The sequence below is a fragment of the Phyllopteryx taeniolatus genome, chromosome 15 (assembly GCF_024500385.1).
Source record: "Phyllopteryx taeniolatus isolate TA_2022b chromosome 15, UOR_Ptae_1.2, whole genome shotgun sequence".
Lineage (NCBI taxonomy): Eukaryota > Metazoa > Chordata > Actinopteri > Syngnathiformes > Syngnathidae > Phyllopteryx > Phyllopteryx taeniolatus.
In genome coordinates this window covers 10365002-10379438 of record NC_084516.1, presented here as the reverse complement: position 1 = coordinate 10379438, position 14437 = coordinate 10365002, and the positions used below count along the sequence as shown (strand labels likewise).

The window sequence follows — 14437 nt, the reverse complement described above, 5'->3', positions numbered from 1 at the left end:
CTCCTGTAACAAATACACATTTAGGATGTTGTTTATTGAGATTAAAATAATAGTGCAATACATTACATTGTTTTGCCCCACAAGAACTAAACTTAAGTCGTTATACATTTCAAACAAATTGAAACAAAATCACAATGTGCAAAATAGGCTTCAAGTGTATTACTGAAAACAGTGAGAAGAGATTTGGCTCAAGAGAAAACTATTTCTGGGGGGGGGAGTTTTAAGTTTCAGTGTGCCTGTCCAAAGAACCTGCTCCGTGCAAGTAAGTTTGACATCAGATATATGTACAATAATGTGTGATGAAAAAATTCCTAAATATTGTTTATGCCATTAAAAACAGCAGTGAGAATAAACTCTTAATAAACCATAACATTACAAATTATTGTAGAGTACCGCTGCACACAACGGAAATACACAACATATAACATTTGAATTAAAATGTCTTTAACTTGGAGTCATTTACAACTGTATTTTGATCTTTACTTGGAAGAGCTCTTTAAAGAAAAAAGAAAAAAACTTGGAATAATTCAACTTTAAATTCCTTGTCGCCATCTAGTGGCTAAATGAGAACATAAGCCTTTTTTTGGAAAACAACAGATGTCTTCTTCCTATACTGGCTCAGAATTAGGACAAAACACATTCAAACTACAGTATGTGTCTACAAAGATCTTTTAAATAATTGGGAGTAAGATTAGTTATATCATGAGATGTTATCTGAGTTATTAGTAAAGTTTGATTTTTTTCAGTGTAACAATAGCAAATAAAGTGGTTTCACGTTTCAAATGTAAATATTTTAATTATGAAACGTAATCTATTATAAATAATGCTATTCCTATTTAATATTAAAACACAAAGGCGTCTGCACATGGATTTTTCAAAAGGAATCGTTCGACTATAACTACAATGAAAGCATGTACAATTAAAGTCTGCTCAAGGAAGGCAACACTTCTTAAGACATTTTGTTTAAAGTAAATACTTGTGAGAAAGTGTAGTTGTGATAAAGTACAGTAATGCACTACATAATAAATACCGCTAAAGGCGAAGACGGCCAATCGGGGTGTTTAAGGTAAGAAAGTTAAAAGTTCCTGTGACTGGCTCTCATTTGTTTGGATTTTGTTCCACATTTCTTTCGTGCATCAATTCGCCATCCATTTGTTCGTACCCAGTCTACACATCGATGGCGACTCCGTGTTTAGTGGAGATGACGTCTCTGGTTCCAGTCAGGTACATGAGCACAGAGCACAGGTGAGGAAGCGTCGCCGTGGTGCTGACATAAAGCCAGTAGGGAAGCGGCGCCGTGTTCCCGAACGGACACACCCACAGGCCATGGCGCACGGCGTCCCGCACGTGGTGCGTCGCCATGGAAATGAACAACATCCAAGGCAACGAGCACCAGGCGTCTTTGAGGCGTCCGAGCCACATGAGGAAGCGGAGGGACAGACAGACAACGGGGATGAGGGAGGAGCAATGGAGGGGAGGACGCTGAGGGAGGGAGACGGCGGCCTGGGTGAGAAAATGTTGGTGTATATTAATTAAGTGATTTGTAAAATGACACATTTGACTCTGCATATGTGTTAAAAAGCACCTTGAGTGACAGCGAGCCGGCCATGTAGAAGTGGTCCAAGTCAATGATGGATGCCAGGAGACCCGCCAGCAACACCTCGTACACGTCGCTCTTCTTCCTGAGCCCGATGACCACGGCCCAAGACCACAGGCCCACCATAGCGTGCGTGCCGTTGTCCAGCAAGGCGCGCAGCCACAGGTGATGCTGGATGAGCGGAAGCTGCAGGGCGTGGTCCGCCGCCACGCAGAATACGCCGAGCCCCGCCGATGCCAGCACGGAGGCTGAGCTGAACGTCTGCAAAAGGGCCTGGGCCTTCTCGGTCTCCACGGCCAGGCTGAGGGGTATGGGGGCACCCTCTCTCTCGAGGCCCGCGCCCAGCAGCGGGGACGAGTCCAACTTGGAGTAGAAACCTTGCATGTTGAGCAACGCGGCTGGGTGGTGGCCAGACAAATGCCACGTAAGGTCAGCAGGACTCTGGTGGACTGGTAGAGAAAACAATACATTAAAAAAGACAATGTATGTATGTAAACGTAATATGTAAAATAAACAATTTTACACCTACATACCGTTAACCCCTTCGTAATTGGCGGCATGGCCCTACCCCCTGCAAATAGCAGAAAGGTGCAAAGAATTGCCGCTCCCCTTGATAGGAGTTTGTAATTGCGTATAGGTGCCACAAGATGGTGGCAAAGCGAAGCCCTTAAAACAGAATGCCATAAAGAACCACGCATCTAGCATGTACACAATCATGAACCCATGTTACATAAAAAACATAAAAAACTGTAATGAGTAGTTAAATTATTCAACACAAATAAACCACCTTCACATGGGCCTCATCAATATTATTAGCTAGCATACCATCTGAAATAACACGTTAATACAAACTGATGTGGCATCACACATGGGCAAAACAACTGTGATTAGCACTTTACACAAACAGTACTAAGTCATGAGATTATCCTTTAGGTATTTACACAATGATACATGTTAGGGAATACAGGTACATTGTAACAGAGACAGAAGCAGAAACATTCTTTCACTTTTGAAGGTGCACAAGGTGCCAGCAGATGGCGCCAATAATTTATTGCTTTGGTCTGTGCACAAAAACAGCAAGTAGACAAGACTATACCCGGCTATCAAAAATTTATTACAATTTTTAAGTACCGATATTTAAGTATTATGCTCCTGCAGACATTCAACTCCTCATGAATAAACAAGACACACGCAGCATTATCTGGAATTATTTTGCCTGCATTGCCAGCAGGGTGCGCCGGACCGACATGGGAAAACCTTTCTGCAAGGCATCTTTGAAAGCCATTTGCACTTGCTAAAGACCTCACTGCCACACATATACAGTACTGTGTAAAAGTCTGAGGGCACCACTCGCTTTGCTTTTATAAATACTGTACCCCATTTCACATCAAGTCATTAAGAGTTTTAAAACTTAAATAATATGACACATACAGTTCACAGGATTACACACACACACACACACACACACACACACACACAAATAAAAAGTGTGGTGCATGAGACAAGGAATTATTTTTTGCTGAGGATCAGAATTAGGGTGCTGAAAGGAATTTATGAATTTATTTGGCTTTGGTTTATTTGGCATTAATAGAACCGTACATACCCCATAATTATACTGGCACCTCCCGCCTGTTCCCTATCCTCCAAGAAAAAGCCTGCTAGCTAACAAATACGTGGGCAACCTAACCCAAATACAAAGCTCTTGGGATTGTTTTAATTTGTATTACTAGTTCAGCTTTGGTGTAGGTGTATGATATGATATACTTAGTGGCCTTCTATTTACATATGATCACGATGACATTGCTAAAACAACAAATCTTTTGACGGTTTTTGCCGTGGTATCGTTTTAGTAGTGGTACCAAGGTAATTTCTGCAGCTATCAAAGTCAGAATTTTGGTATCGTGACGACACTAGTTTGTAGTTTGGGCTTTAAATCTTTTCTGACACATCATAAGTGATGTTTGTTTATATAACCAGAAGCACTTGCTGCACATATATATATTTTTTAATCTAATGATGGAAGAGGACAAATATTTAAAAAAGAGGACTGGTTAGAGCGTCAGCCTCACAGTTCTGAGGACCTGGGTTCAATCCCCGGTCCCGCCTGTGTGGAGTTTGCATGTTCTCCCTGTGCCTGCGTGGAACTCCGGTTTCACACATCCCAAAAACATGCATTAATTGGTGACTCTAAATTAGGTGTGACTGTGAGTGCGAATGGTTGTTTGTTCCTATGTGCCGTGCGATTGGCTGGCAACCAGTTCAGGGTGTACCCCGCCTCCTGCCCGATGACAGCTGGGATAGGCTCCAGCACGCCCGCCACCCTAGTGAGGAGAAGCGGCTCAGAAAATGGATGGATGGATGGATGGATATATTTGGGGAATGCAAACAGCTAAGGCGGGGTCGGCAACCCGCGGCTCTCGAGCCGCATGCGGCTCTTTAGCGCTGCCCTAGTGGCTCCCTGGAGCTTTTTCAAAAATGTATGAAAATGGAAAAAAGATGGGGGAGAAAAATATACTTTTTGTTTTAATGTGGTTTCTGTAGGAGGACAAACATGACACAAACATTCTTAACGTTTTCTAATGCTGTAAAAATGTGTGGAATAAATATTAAATTTCAACATTTCTGTCAATGAAGATTTGCGTCATAGCCTGCGACGCAGGCTTCTTTGAGCTCGGCGTGGCAGGTGGCTGTCGCAGACAAAACGGCGGGTGTGTGATGGGCCATGGATCGCAAAGGTAAAAAGTGAAAGATAGCTGAGGAGAAAGGGGATTCAACAGTTCTTGGACCGAATCATATGCTTTCATTGCCAACGCGGAAGGTTTGCCTACATGTCTACTTTGTAATGAGAAGTTGTCAAATAACAAAAAGAGTCATGTGGAAAGACATTTCCAGGGAAGGCATGCTAGCTGTCCTTGTTGAACACATTCCTAGGACTAAATCAAGCTGACCTCCAAATGGAAATGGGCGATATAGCTGACAAAGATTTATGGGTTTACAAATTCAGAAGTCTGACAGCCGAGCTTGAAAATGTCACTCGCCAGAAAGCCCAGCTTGCCCAAAGCCACGAATGGAGTGAAATTGAAAGCTTCGCAACGCCCGAGAAACTTGTGTTTGAAACATGGAATGCTCTTCTTGACAGGTATGGAAACATGAAGATATATGCATTTGGAGTATTATCCATCTTTGGATCAAGATACCTGTGCGAGCAGATATTCTCAAACATGAACTACATTAAATCCCAATACCGCAACTGCCTCACAGATGAGAGCTTGCAGTCATGTGCCGAGATTAAAGTTACATCTTACATGCCCGATGTTGAGAAGCTGCCCAGTGATGTCCGAAAAAAGAAGTCACAAGAAACGGGTAAGAACACAATTTGGTCATCGGCACATATTTAGCAACAAAGTGTCTGTCTTTATAAAGTGGTTTCTGATTTTTGTCATTATATATTTGGAAAGAAACATAGGGATATTATTGTGTTTTCTTGCTCAGGTCCGAGGACAGCTGCGTTGTATTGTGCGTCAAAAGAGAAGAGGATGCTGCTTTTTACTTTTATTACACTCTGTCTTTTGCCCAGATAAGTGGGAAAAGAGAAGAGGATTGTTTGTATTATTGAGGAATGAAGAGGACTGCATTTTATTTCCATGGGGAGGTCTGAAATTACAGGAGGCATGTTCCATTTTTTTTTTAAATCCTCAAAATAAAAATGACATAAAAAAATCTGTTTTCTTTATTATATTTCTATAATTTCATCAATGCAACGGAAGTTAAACTTAAAACACCATCGTACAGCAGAGTAGTCACGTGGTGCGTCATTCTCTCCAGGATGCCTTGCAGGAAAAATTTCATCATGAATGCTCATTATGTCATTTGGATAGTAGGCTAATATAGACACTTACAGCATGCGTTGCCTTCCTTATAAGGCTTTGATTGTTTTGCGGCTTAAGACAGATTTGTTTTTTGGGTCGAGTATGGCTCTTTCAACATTTTGGGTTGCCGACTCCTGGGTTAAGGGAATATAAAATAAAGTCATTAAAAACCGGTGGCACGAAAATATAGAATTGTGCATTGTCCCAACAGATTAAAAAAGTACTTGATATTTCATATTTTTTTTGTTTTTTTTACATGGATTTATTTGAACCTAGGGTATAAATTTTATTCAAAAAGATATTAACAGTAACTTGATTAAATTTACCACCCACAACACAATACAACTGCCATCATCTTATGAATCAAGCCTAAATATTTAGGCAGCTACGTCGTTTCTATTCTTCTTGTTAACACACTAAATAAATAAACCCTCGATCACCTTTTTCTGAAGTGACAGCTAGCTGCAAGCTAACTTGCTATGCTAACAAGCCAATTGAAGGCGGCTGCGGCTGCTGCATTGTGTGGGCTGCCAGCGCCTTGGAGCTCTGCTAACACCGAACGCTGCCGAATACAGTCAACAAACAAACGCCACTCGGTTGTCATTGAAACACATTTGATCATAAACACATGACTGCGTTAAATACTGTTTTGTATTGTTTTCGGCTGATAATAATAATGACACTCACCTCATCGTCTTGTACTGGAAGAAGTCCAGCAGCTGCAAAAAAAAAATTAAAAAAAATAAATAAAAAATAAAATACAAACCGCACTTCTTCTGCTTGGAAAACTCGGTCGGCCGACAGTAGATATGACTCACTAGCGCTGCCAAGGGGACTGATTGTACGATGGATCTCCTGTTTTACGTCACGACTGGACAGTTTTCATTTTCATATTCCTCAAAATGTTCTGTTAATATTTTAAGCATAATCTGAGCATCAGATAATTATGGCATCCCAGAAATAATGCATGACATTTATTATTTTCTCATTAATTTAATTTTTTTTTCCATTAGCTGACTATCTAATTTGCCTATTTCTTTTGGTTTGAGTTACTTGATTGGTTGCCATTTATTTGCAAATCTGTTTTTTAAAATTAGTATTAATTTTTGATTTATTTTTATTCCATATTTGTACTAAAGTTCTATTTTGAAAGAAAAAGATTTGCCTATCTCGATGTAAATAATTGACCTGAACATCATAGTTTTTAGCTAATAATATTAAAATAAATAATGTTAGAGATGTCTTCTAATACCCCTCAGTAATAGCCAGGTAACATAATAACATTTTATTATTAATATTTATTTCTCTTGAGGTTCATTCTACCTTTAAAAAAAAAAAATGTGAGTATCCTGTCAAAAGAAACTAATCTTTTCATGGAAAAAAAGAAGCTTAAAAACATCATAAAGACACTGGATGATAAATAGTTTTTTTTGCTGGCCCATTTATGACGCGGGTAAAAACTGACCCACTAACATCATGGTTAGTAACAGAAAGCTAACATAAGAGAAAAGGTTATTTTTTTATTTTAAATGATGTGTCAATCGAAAAAGCCTCAGAAAGGAAAGTAGATTGTCTGGATGTTTACTTCCAGGGACACAGTTATACCTATGAATATCTATCTATCCATCATTTTATTTTCATTTATTTATTTTTTTATCATGCCTGCCTTCATTAGATTTCCATGCTAGCCAGAGCCTGGCTGACTGTGGGTAAGAGATACGGTACACCCAGAACTGGTCGTCAGTCAATCGCAGGGCACATACAAACAAACAACCATTCACACTCAGATTCACACTTCTGGACATTTTCGAGTTTTAAAGTCACCTAAGATGCATGTTTTTGGGAAGTACCCAGAGCTCTCAACTATGCAACTGTTCTGCCCATGTATCAGTATGCCCATAAATTATCCATTAGGCTTCTTTTCGTTCGGCTTCCGCGCATCTTTATGAACAAAACAGACCCCAGGAAAGCTCTAATAATGACACCAGATGAGGGTTAATCACCGAAAGTGTCTGGCAAGACCAGACCAAAAGAAGAGAACAACATTTTCAATTTGCCTCTCAAGCTCCCCAGAGGACCAGTCTAAAATGGGTTTAAGGGAGGGGGGCAGGGGGGGACATGCAAGTGAACATAATGGTTTATTTACTATCTAAAGAGACTTAGGTATATTTCCCCCAGGAGTTGGTCCACTGTGAACACAGAGAAAAGAGTGAATATAATTGGGTTTCTCTTTACCACACTGGGCAGAAACACATCTTGAAATAGATGCTGCAAGACAGCTAAAAATATTATACACTGAATTTGCATAAAATTAGACAGAACTGGCGCGGCACGGTGGCCGACTGGTTAGAGCGTCAGCCTCACAGTTCTGAGGTGCGGGGTTCAATCCCCGTCCCCGCCTGTGTGGAGTTTGCATGTTCTCCCCGTGCCTGCATGGGTTTTCTCCGGGCACTCCGGTTTCCTCCCACATCCCCAAAACATGCATTAATTGGAGACTCTAAATTGCCCGTAGGCATGACTGTGAGTGCGAATGGTTGTTTGTTTCTATGTGCCCTGCGATTGGCTGGCAACCAGTTCAGGGTGTACCCCGCCTCCTGCCCGATGACAGCTGGGATAGGCTCCAGCACGCCCGCGACCCTAGTGAGGAGAAGCGGCTCAGATAATGGATGGATGGATAGACAGAACTGTGTTGTAGTGATAAGCACCTTTGCCTCACAGACTCAGTGGAGAGGTTTTCGGTTTGATTGTCGGCTCAGGCCTTCTGTGTGGAGTTTGAATGTTCTCCCCGTATTTACTTGGATTTGCGCTGTGTACTCCGTCTTCCTGTTGGTTAATTGAAAACTCTAAATTGTTAGTATCGACACAGGTGGGCAGTAATGAACTACACTTACACCGCTACAATCAACAAAATAAAATTTTTAATACATTGTCAGAGTAGTTTTAATACAGCATAATTTCTACTTTCACTTGAGTATTTGTGTCAAGAAGAAGCGTTACTTTTACTGGCTACATTCTGCTCCCTTGCATTTTTATCTACAGATATTTATTATTGCTTGGGATCTAGTTTGTTTAGGTAGAAAGACTTCAATATCATGTGACTGTTTCACCAATCCAATGTAACTATCGTGACATTTGACTCCATTTCACAGAGCCAGGCAGTCACATGACTGCACAGTCACATGGACGCTATGGTAAGACGAAACATGGCAGAAATCTGTTTTTACCTTACAGATAGGATCTTGCTCAGTAAGTAAGGATAAGCAATATAGAAAATGGATGGATGAACTTTAAAAACGAACAGCTATGTGATGACCCGAAACTTGCGTCTGCCGAGAAATGTCAGCATTTCAGCCAACAGAGAACTCCACCTGGAACTTGGGAAACATATTAAAGGCTCTCTCGGTTTGCATTTGCAAAATGGAATGCTCCGTTGAATGAAACCAAAAGGTCAAGCAAAGCACTTGAATGTAATTACATTTCATTCCACCAACTCAGACCCAGCTCTACGTTCCTGCTGTAAAAAGGAGCAGAGGGGAAAAGCAATCTGCAACGTATGCACGGCACTGAAGATAAAGAAGTAAGTTGGTAGAACTCGCATAGGTTTTGAGTAACGAAACCACGACCCCAGTGAGGATAAGCGGAAAGGAAGATGAATGAATGGAACAGATGTTAGCGTTCCTGATAAATGTGGGTGAATCTGTTGAGGTTCAACATAATCAAATTGTAGTTAATAATCTGCTGTGCTGTTTCACGTGTATGAACAAAGAAAGTTGATTTAAGCCCATTTATTGTGGCTTAATTAGTGACTTAAATAGTTTATTATGCTAAAAAAAAATGTTTGGTATGTCATCTGGGACAGGCTCCAGCTCACTTGTGGCTCTTATGAAGAACAGCGATAGAAATTGCACAAAGGGATTGATGCATACAATTATGGTGGTTGTAAATGATTTTACATGAAACGATAGGAGCTTCAGCACCATGGACAGCACAGCGAGCGAGTTCATCTGCTTCCCTCTTGTGGACTGAGACATTGAAATGTTTTTCCACAATTGTAAATGTCATATGTACTCACAACAGACAATTTTATTATATTACAAAGATAAAGAATTTCCATAGCAATATTTATTTAACAACTAATTGTCGCTTAATGTGGTGTAAAACTCTACGGCAACGATGTAACCCAAAACGTGCTGTAGTCCAGCACTTCTGGGCTATAAATATTAATAAAGGAACAGTACAGCGGTAACTTAGGCTGCCTACTTACACCACGCATCGATCGTAACCTCGAAATCTCGGAATTGTCGTAAACTGACGTCCTCTTGTATTAGGTCTCTTCAGTGTGGGCATGTGTATCTCACGTAGTGGTTAATTGAGTGTACATCAAAATATTTGAAGGCATGACCATGTGAAGATTTGCAAAACAAAATAATAGAATAGCTACAATGATAAAATATCAGCATCCATAATATATAGTATTAGCAGTCATTGTAGAGAAGAAGAATAAGAAGAAGGCTGCTGCACGCCTAAGACAGGAGAGATTGTGTCATTCATCTATTTATCAATTGAAGGTCAAAGTAGTCATTAGAGCAGAGCGAGGCTGTCAAGCTTTTTGATGGCTTCTCCATGCGCATGCACACTCACACACCACACATATCTAACGTGTATCAGAGGTTAATGTGGATCACATCTTGGCCACAGACAAAGAGCATGGCTGACCATTTCAATTGCCATTTAATTAAAACTGGGACCAAATATCAGTTGAAGAGTTCAATCTGTGCTCACTTCTTTCTTGAAGTGTAATGAGATGTTGGGGGGACATTTTTCACAAGCGCTGAACAAGTGAGGGAAACAATGAGGCTGAGTCATGCTCTCTTTACAATTTAGAAGATCGCAATTGTGTAAATAAAGCATGAGCAGGGAGGAATACTGAAGAAAACAAAGACAGATGGATGAATAAACACACACACACAAACCTTAAGAACACCAGCTGACAGCTTTTAGATGGTGTATTGATTTGTCCTCAGTCTCCGCATCGGGCTGCCAGAATAACGAAGAGAGAAGAGCGAGGTCCTTTTAAAGCACTAGACATGCACGAGGACCACCAAAGGTTAAGAGAGACCAATGATCTTTTTCCATCCATCGTTTTCTATACCCTTTGCCCTGCCCAGGCTGAATTGCGGTGAGAGGTGGGGTACACCCTGGGCTGGTCGCCAGTCAATCGAAGGGCACATAAAAAAAAAAAAAAAAAAAAAAAAAAAAAATATATAAAAAAAAAAAAACTCACATTCACACCCGTGGGCAATTTAGAGTCTGAAGAAAACCCAAAAGCATGGTGAGAAGCTGCAAATGCTGCACAACAGGGCCTGAGCACAGATTTGAAACTGGGACCTCTCAACTGTGAGTCAGACATGCTGACTACTTCATCATAGTGCCCCAATGTTATGTAAATTAGATGGTTGTCTTTTTAAATCAAATACAAGCTGTGCATACCAACATGGCAACATTTTAGGCTGATGTTAGGATGAAAGTAACAGTTACTTATCACTTTCAACAGCTTTTGTTAAGAACAAACACAATATTAATAGTTCATAATGATAATAATGCTTGGTTTTTATTGATACTCTCACTGCGGTATTAATTAGTGCTTATAATGTTAATAATTATTATTGTGCTCATAGTTTGCAGGAGTGTAGAACTGCTCTTTATCATACTGAAGCTGATTCTAATATTTGGGCCCTCTCATGTCGCTAAATAAGGTAACCATAATATTAGAAACAGCTCCCAGTAAGATGTAGTACAGTTCTACACCTTTATAAACTACAACCACAAGAATACACATATTATTAAAAATAACAAGGCAGAATTTTTGATAAAGCTTTTGTATTGCATTTAATGCTATTTTGAAAGCACCTTTATGAAAGCAAGGAGAGAGCGACACATTGCCGTGCCCAAACATACAGTAAGTAAATCCAACACTGATTTAACTCACCTGCTGTAAATATGCACTCAAACCTCTTCCTCTTGTTGAGTAGAGAATTACAATTATTTGATCTTGATTGCTGTTTTAGCATAAAATGGAAATAGTTGATGAGGTTGGTAAGAATGGGCTGTGCTAAAATGAGACCCAGCGTGTCGTCATTCATTGTGAAATGGTCACATTTAATGGTTGAAACCTGTCATTGTATATACAGCTATAAAAAAGACCCCAGGTACAGGTTACGACATTCTACTGCTAATACATACTTATTATTTTTTTATTATTATTATTAAATAATAAACTTTTGTTCAATGTTAAAGTTACATATCATAGTTTACAAAATAGGATCAGAGAAATACAGTAAGCCATTATGAATGTCAGATTAAAAAAAAGAAGCCAGAAATAGAAGAACTAAAACCCTATGTGTTTTTGTAGTTGTTTCTTCATAAAATACATATAAAAACACAATAAAACACATCAGTACTCATCGGAATAACATAATACCAACAGTTTATCATGACTACTGAAAACTGCAAAAAGACATTTTCTATGTATGTGAAGGCGTCTTTGAATACAAAGTGATTTGTGTTATTGTACAGCCACCAATGCCTTCCAAAAACAGCTTTGTCTTTGTCAAAAAAAAACAAAAAACCCCAAAATAGTTGGGAATCTTTAGACTTTATTACATATATAGATATCTTTGTTTTGTTGGTTTGTTTTTATACAATCAAAGTCCTTCTTGACGGTGGCAAGCTAATTGTCTAAATAAACCAGACTTTTGTTACTGAACTCTTCCAAGTGTCATTGATTGTTTTTGTGGCATTGATTATTTTTGTGGCCTCTGCAGGATTCCTCCTTGATTATGTGATCACAAGTTATTATGCTTTTCAAATCAATCAAATCTGCAATTTTTGGGCACCATTTGACTGCAGGAGGGAGTAGTTGAGTCTTTGGCATGACGATTTAGCTGCATGGGGCACTGGGACAGCAACTGGGCACAAACACATGCTCACACGCTCGACTTGTGTGCGCATTTTGGTGTGAATGCTGCTGTATTTTCACACACACACAAATTTTAATTCAGTGAATAGATACCCCCCCCCCCCCCCCCCCAAAAAAAAAGCAGAGAAGATAGTCAATGCTGTTACCAGCCAAACAAATGAAATTAAAGCCAGCAGCTGCTGTTAGACGACTGTTTGCAGCGATGCTCCTTTTGTTGCTGCTGATGAAGACGATGAAGAAGACGCTATGGCCAAAACAGCTCCTCTGAAGAATTTGTGTGTAACCATTAATTGCAAATGCTGCGTAGGACATTGTCCAAGTAATCTTGGCAAGTAAGTGTATGACAGACAGAAATGATCGATGCACTGTATCCTTGGGACTTGTGCAAAAGAGAAAACAAAGATCCAGCCTCTTCTTTTTCTTCTTCCTCCTTCTCCTCCTCCTCTTCTCCTTTCAACTGTAAGATATTTACATCTGGACAGGAAGGCAAAAGAGTTGAACTATTATTTTTTATAATCTTGATAGTCATATTAAACCGCCACGCAACACTAGTGTACTGTGACAGATAGTCAGGGGAGCCAGAGGAAATTATCCAATTTCACTTAATTTGTTTGAAATTTTTTATCCATTAATGACAATAAAATGTCCCTCTATTAATGCCAGTGATATATAGTAATGGGAAGAACTATGACATGCTCTTCCATTAGATGGCAGAAGGCACAATACATCGGTGTAGCCACCTGTTGCCATTCATACAACACACAAGTCATGGCTCCCTGCGACTACATCAGCTTGTGTCCAATTAATAAACAGGCCCGGATTTTACACTGAGTAAGTACATTTGTGAATAAATTGAGACCAGAGCATTATTATTTTAGAATGTATACTTTTTGTGACATTATTCTTTGGCAGTGTGCCATGAGATTTTTCTCACGTAAAATGGATGCCTTGGCCCAATAAAGGTTGGTGAAACACTGATATCAAAGATATTCACAAATTTTGCATACATGTGCTCAATATACAGTAATTGCCACATCTAATTAACAATAAGGTAAAACAATTAATTGGATTTCAAGTGTTGTCTGAAATCTCAAGTCTATTATATGTCTGAAAATACAAAGTTTGGTTTGTTATTATGGGGAACTTAGAAGTCGAAGGATGATAATAAATCATTGAATTATGAATGAAGTCGTTTTTGAGAAAAAAAGTCCAAAATGACCACATACACCTGTTAAATGAGGACTGTTGAGAATCTTGTCAAATTTAGCAAACAAGGAAATATCGTGTCTGCTCCTGAAAAAAGGTGATGGCAACATCACTATATATTAAATGCCTCATGACTTCAACAACAGGGGTTGTATTTGAGGAAGGCTAAAATGTCATCCATCAAAAGCTGCGCTTTGTACTTTGTTGACTCACTTTGGTCCACAATGAGTACTAACAAAACATTTCCTGATTGCATGTCCTTTTAGTAAGTCTATGACTTAACAGTCAATGCTCAACATGAACATCTTCAAAAAAGACAAAACAAAAAAAACAAAAGCACACACACACCATTACAGCACAATTTGTAGTTTAAAAGCAGGGAAATAAATTGAATGGGACAGCTTTGGATTGGATTTTACTTCAGTCGCTTTCAGAGGTTTTGTGGGGAAATAAATGACCTGCCTCTTCAGCTGGGTCGTAAAACAAACTCTACCCCTCTAAATGCGTTCTTGCCGTCAATGGACATGCATCGCCTTGCTGATATGTGACTGAGGGGCTAAGTCTGTAATCAATTCAAATATAAGTCAATACAAGTGGTGTGCGTGTGGGGGTATGCGTGTGCGTGTATGTGTGTGTGTGTGTGTGTGTACTCACTACATGAACAGCAGCAGCATCCCTAACAGAAGAGGCGAGAAGAAGGTGAGAAGTTTGGCAGCCCTGCCCACCGGAGGTTCAGCCTTTTGTGGTGCGTTGGACGAAGGTATGGGTGAAGTCTTAGTCTCTGCA

The 14437-nt window shown here is 39.7% G+C and overlaps 2 protein-coding genes across 5 annotated transcripts in view; both read right to left on the bottom strand.

The window, feature by feature from the left end:
• Positions 1–15: 15 nt before the first annotated feature.
• tmem267 (transmembrane protein 267) lies at positions 16–6235 on the bottom strand. Of its 2 annotated transcripts, none has more exons than XM_061747840.1 (3): positions 6154–6235; positions 1586–2046; positions 16–1503 (listed from the first exon to the last, which is right to left on the bottom strand). In XM_061747840.1, exons 2-3 carry the CDS (start codon positions 1979–1981, stop codon positions 1168–1170), a joined length of 732 nt encoding a protein of 243 aa, XP_061603824.1. In that variant the 5' UTR covers positions 1982–2046; positions 6154–6235; the 3' UTR covers positions 16–1167. The 2 variants fall into 2 exon arrangements, with proteins under 2 accessions (XP_061603824.1, XP_061603823.1); XM_061747839.1 differs by lacking the exon at positions 6154–6235 and adding an exon at positions 2131–6123.
• Positions 6236–11604: 5369 nt separating this feature from the next.
• cntfr (ciliary neurotrophic factor receptor) overlaps positions 11605–14437 on the bottom strand; it is a 332427-nt gene continuing 329594 nt past the window's right edge. For 2 of the 3 annotated variants that reach the window (XM_061747260.1, XM_061747259.1), the window contains exons 10-11: positions 14306–14432; positions 11605–12919 (exon numbers count right to left, since the gene is read on the bottom strand). In XM_061747260.1, the coding sequence (XP_061603244.1) occupies position 12919; positions 14306–14432 (128 nt within the window). In that variant the 3' untranslated portion in view covers positions 11605–12918. Of the gene's footprint in view, positions 12920–14304; positions 14433–14437 lie in introns of those variants that run through there. The other variant, XM_061747261.1, reaches the window with a different exon arrangement.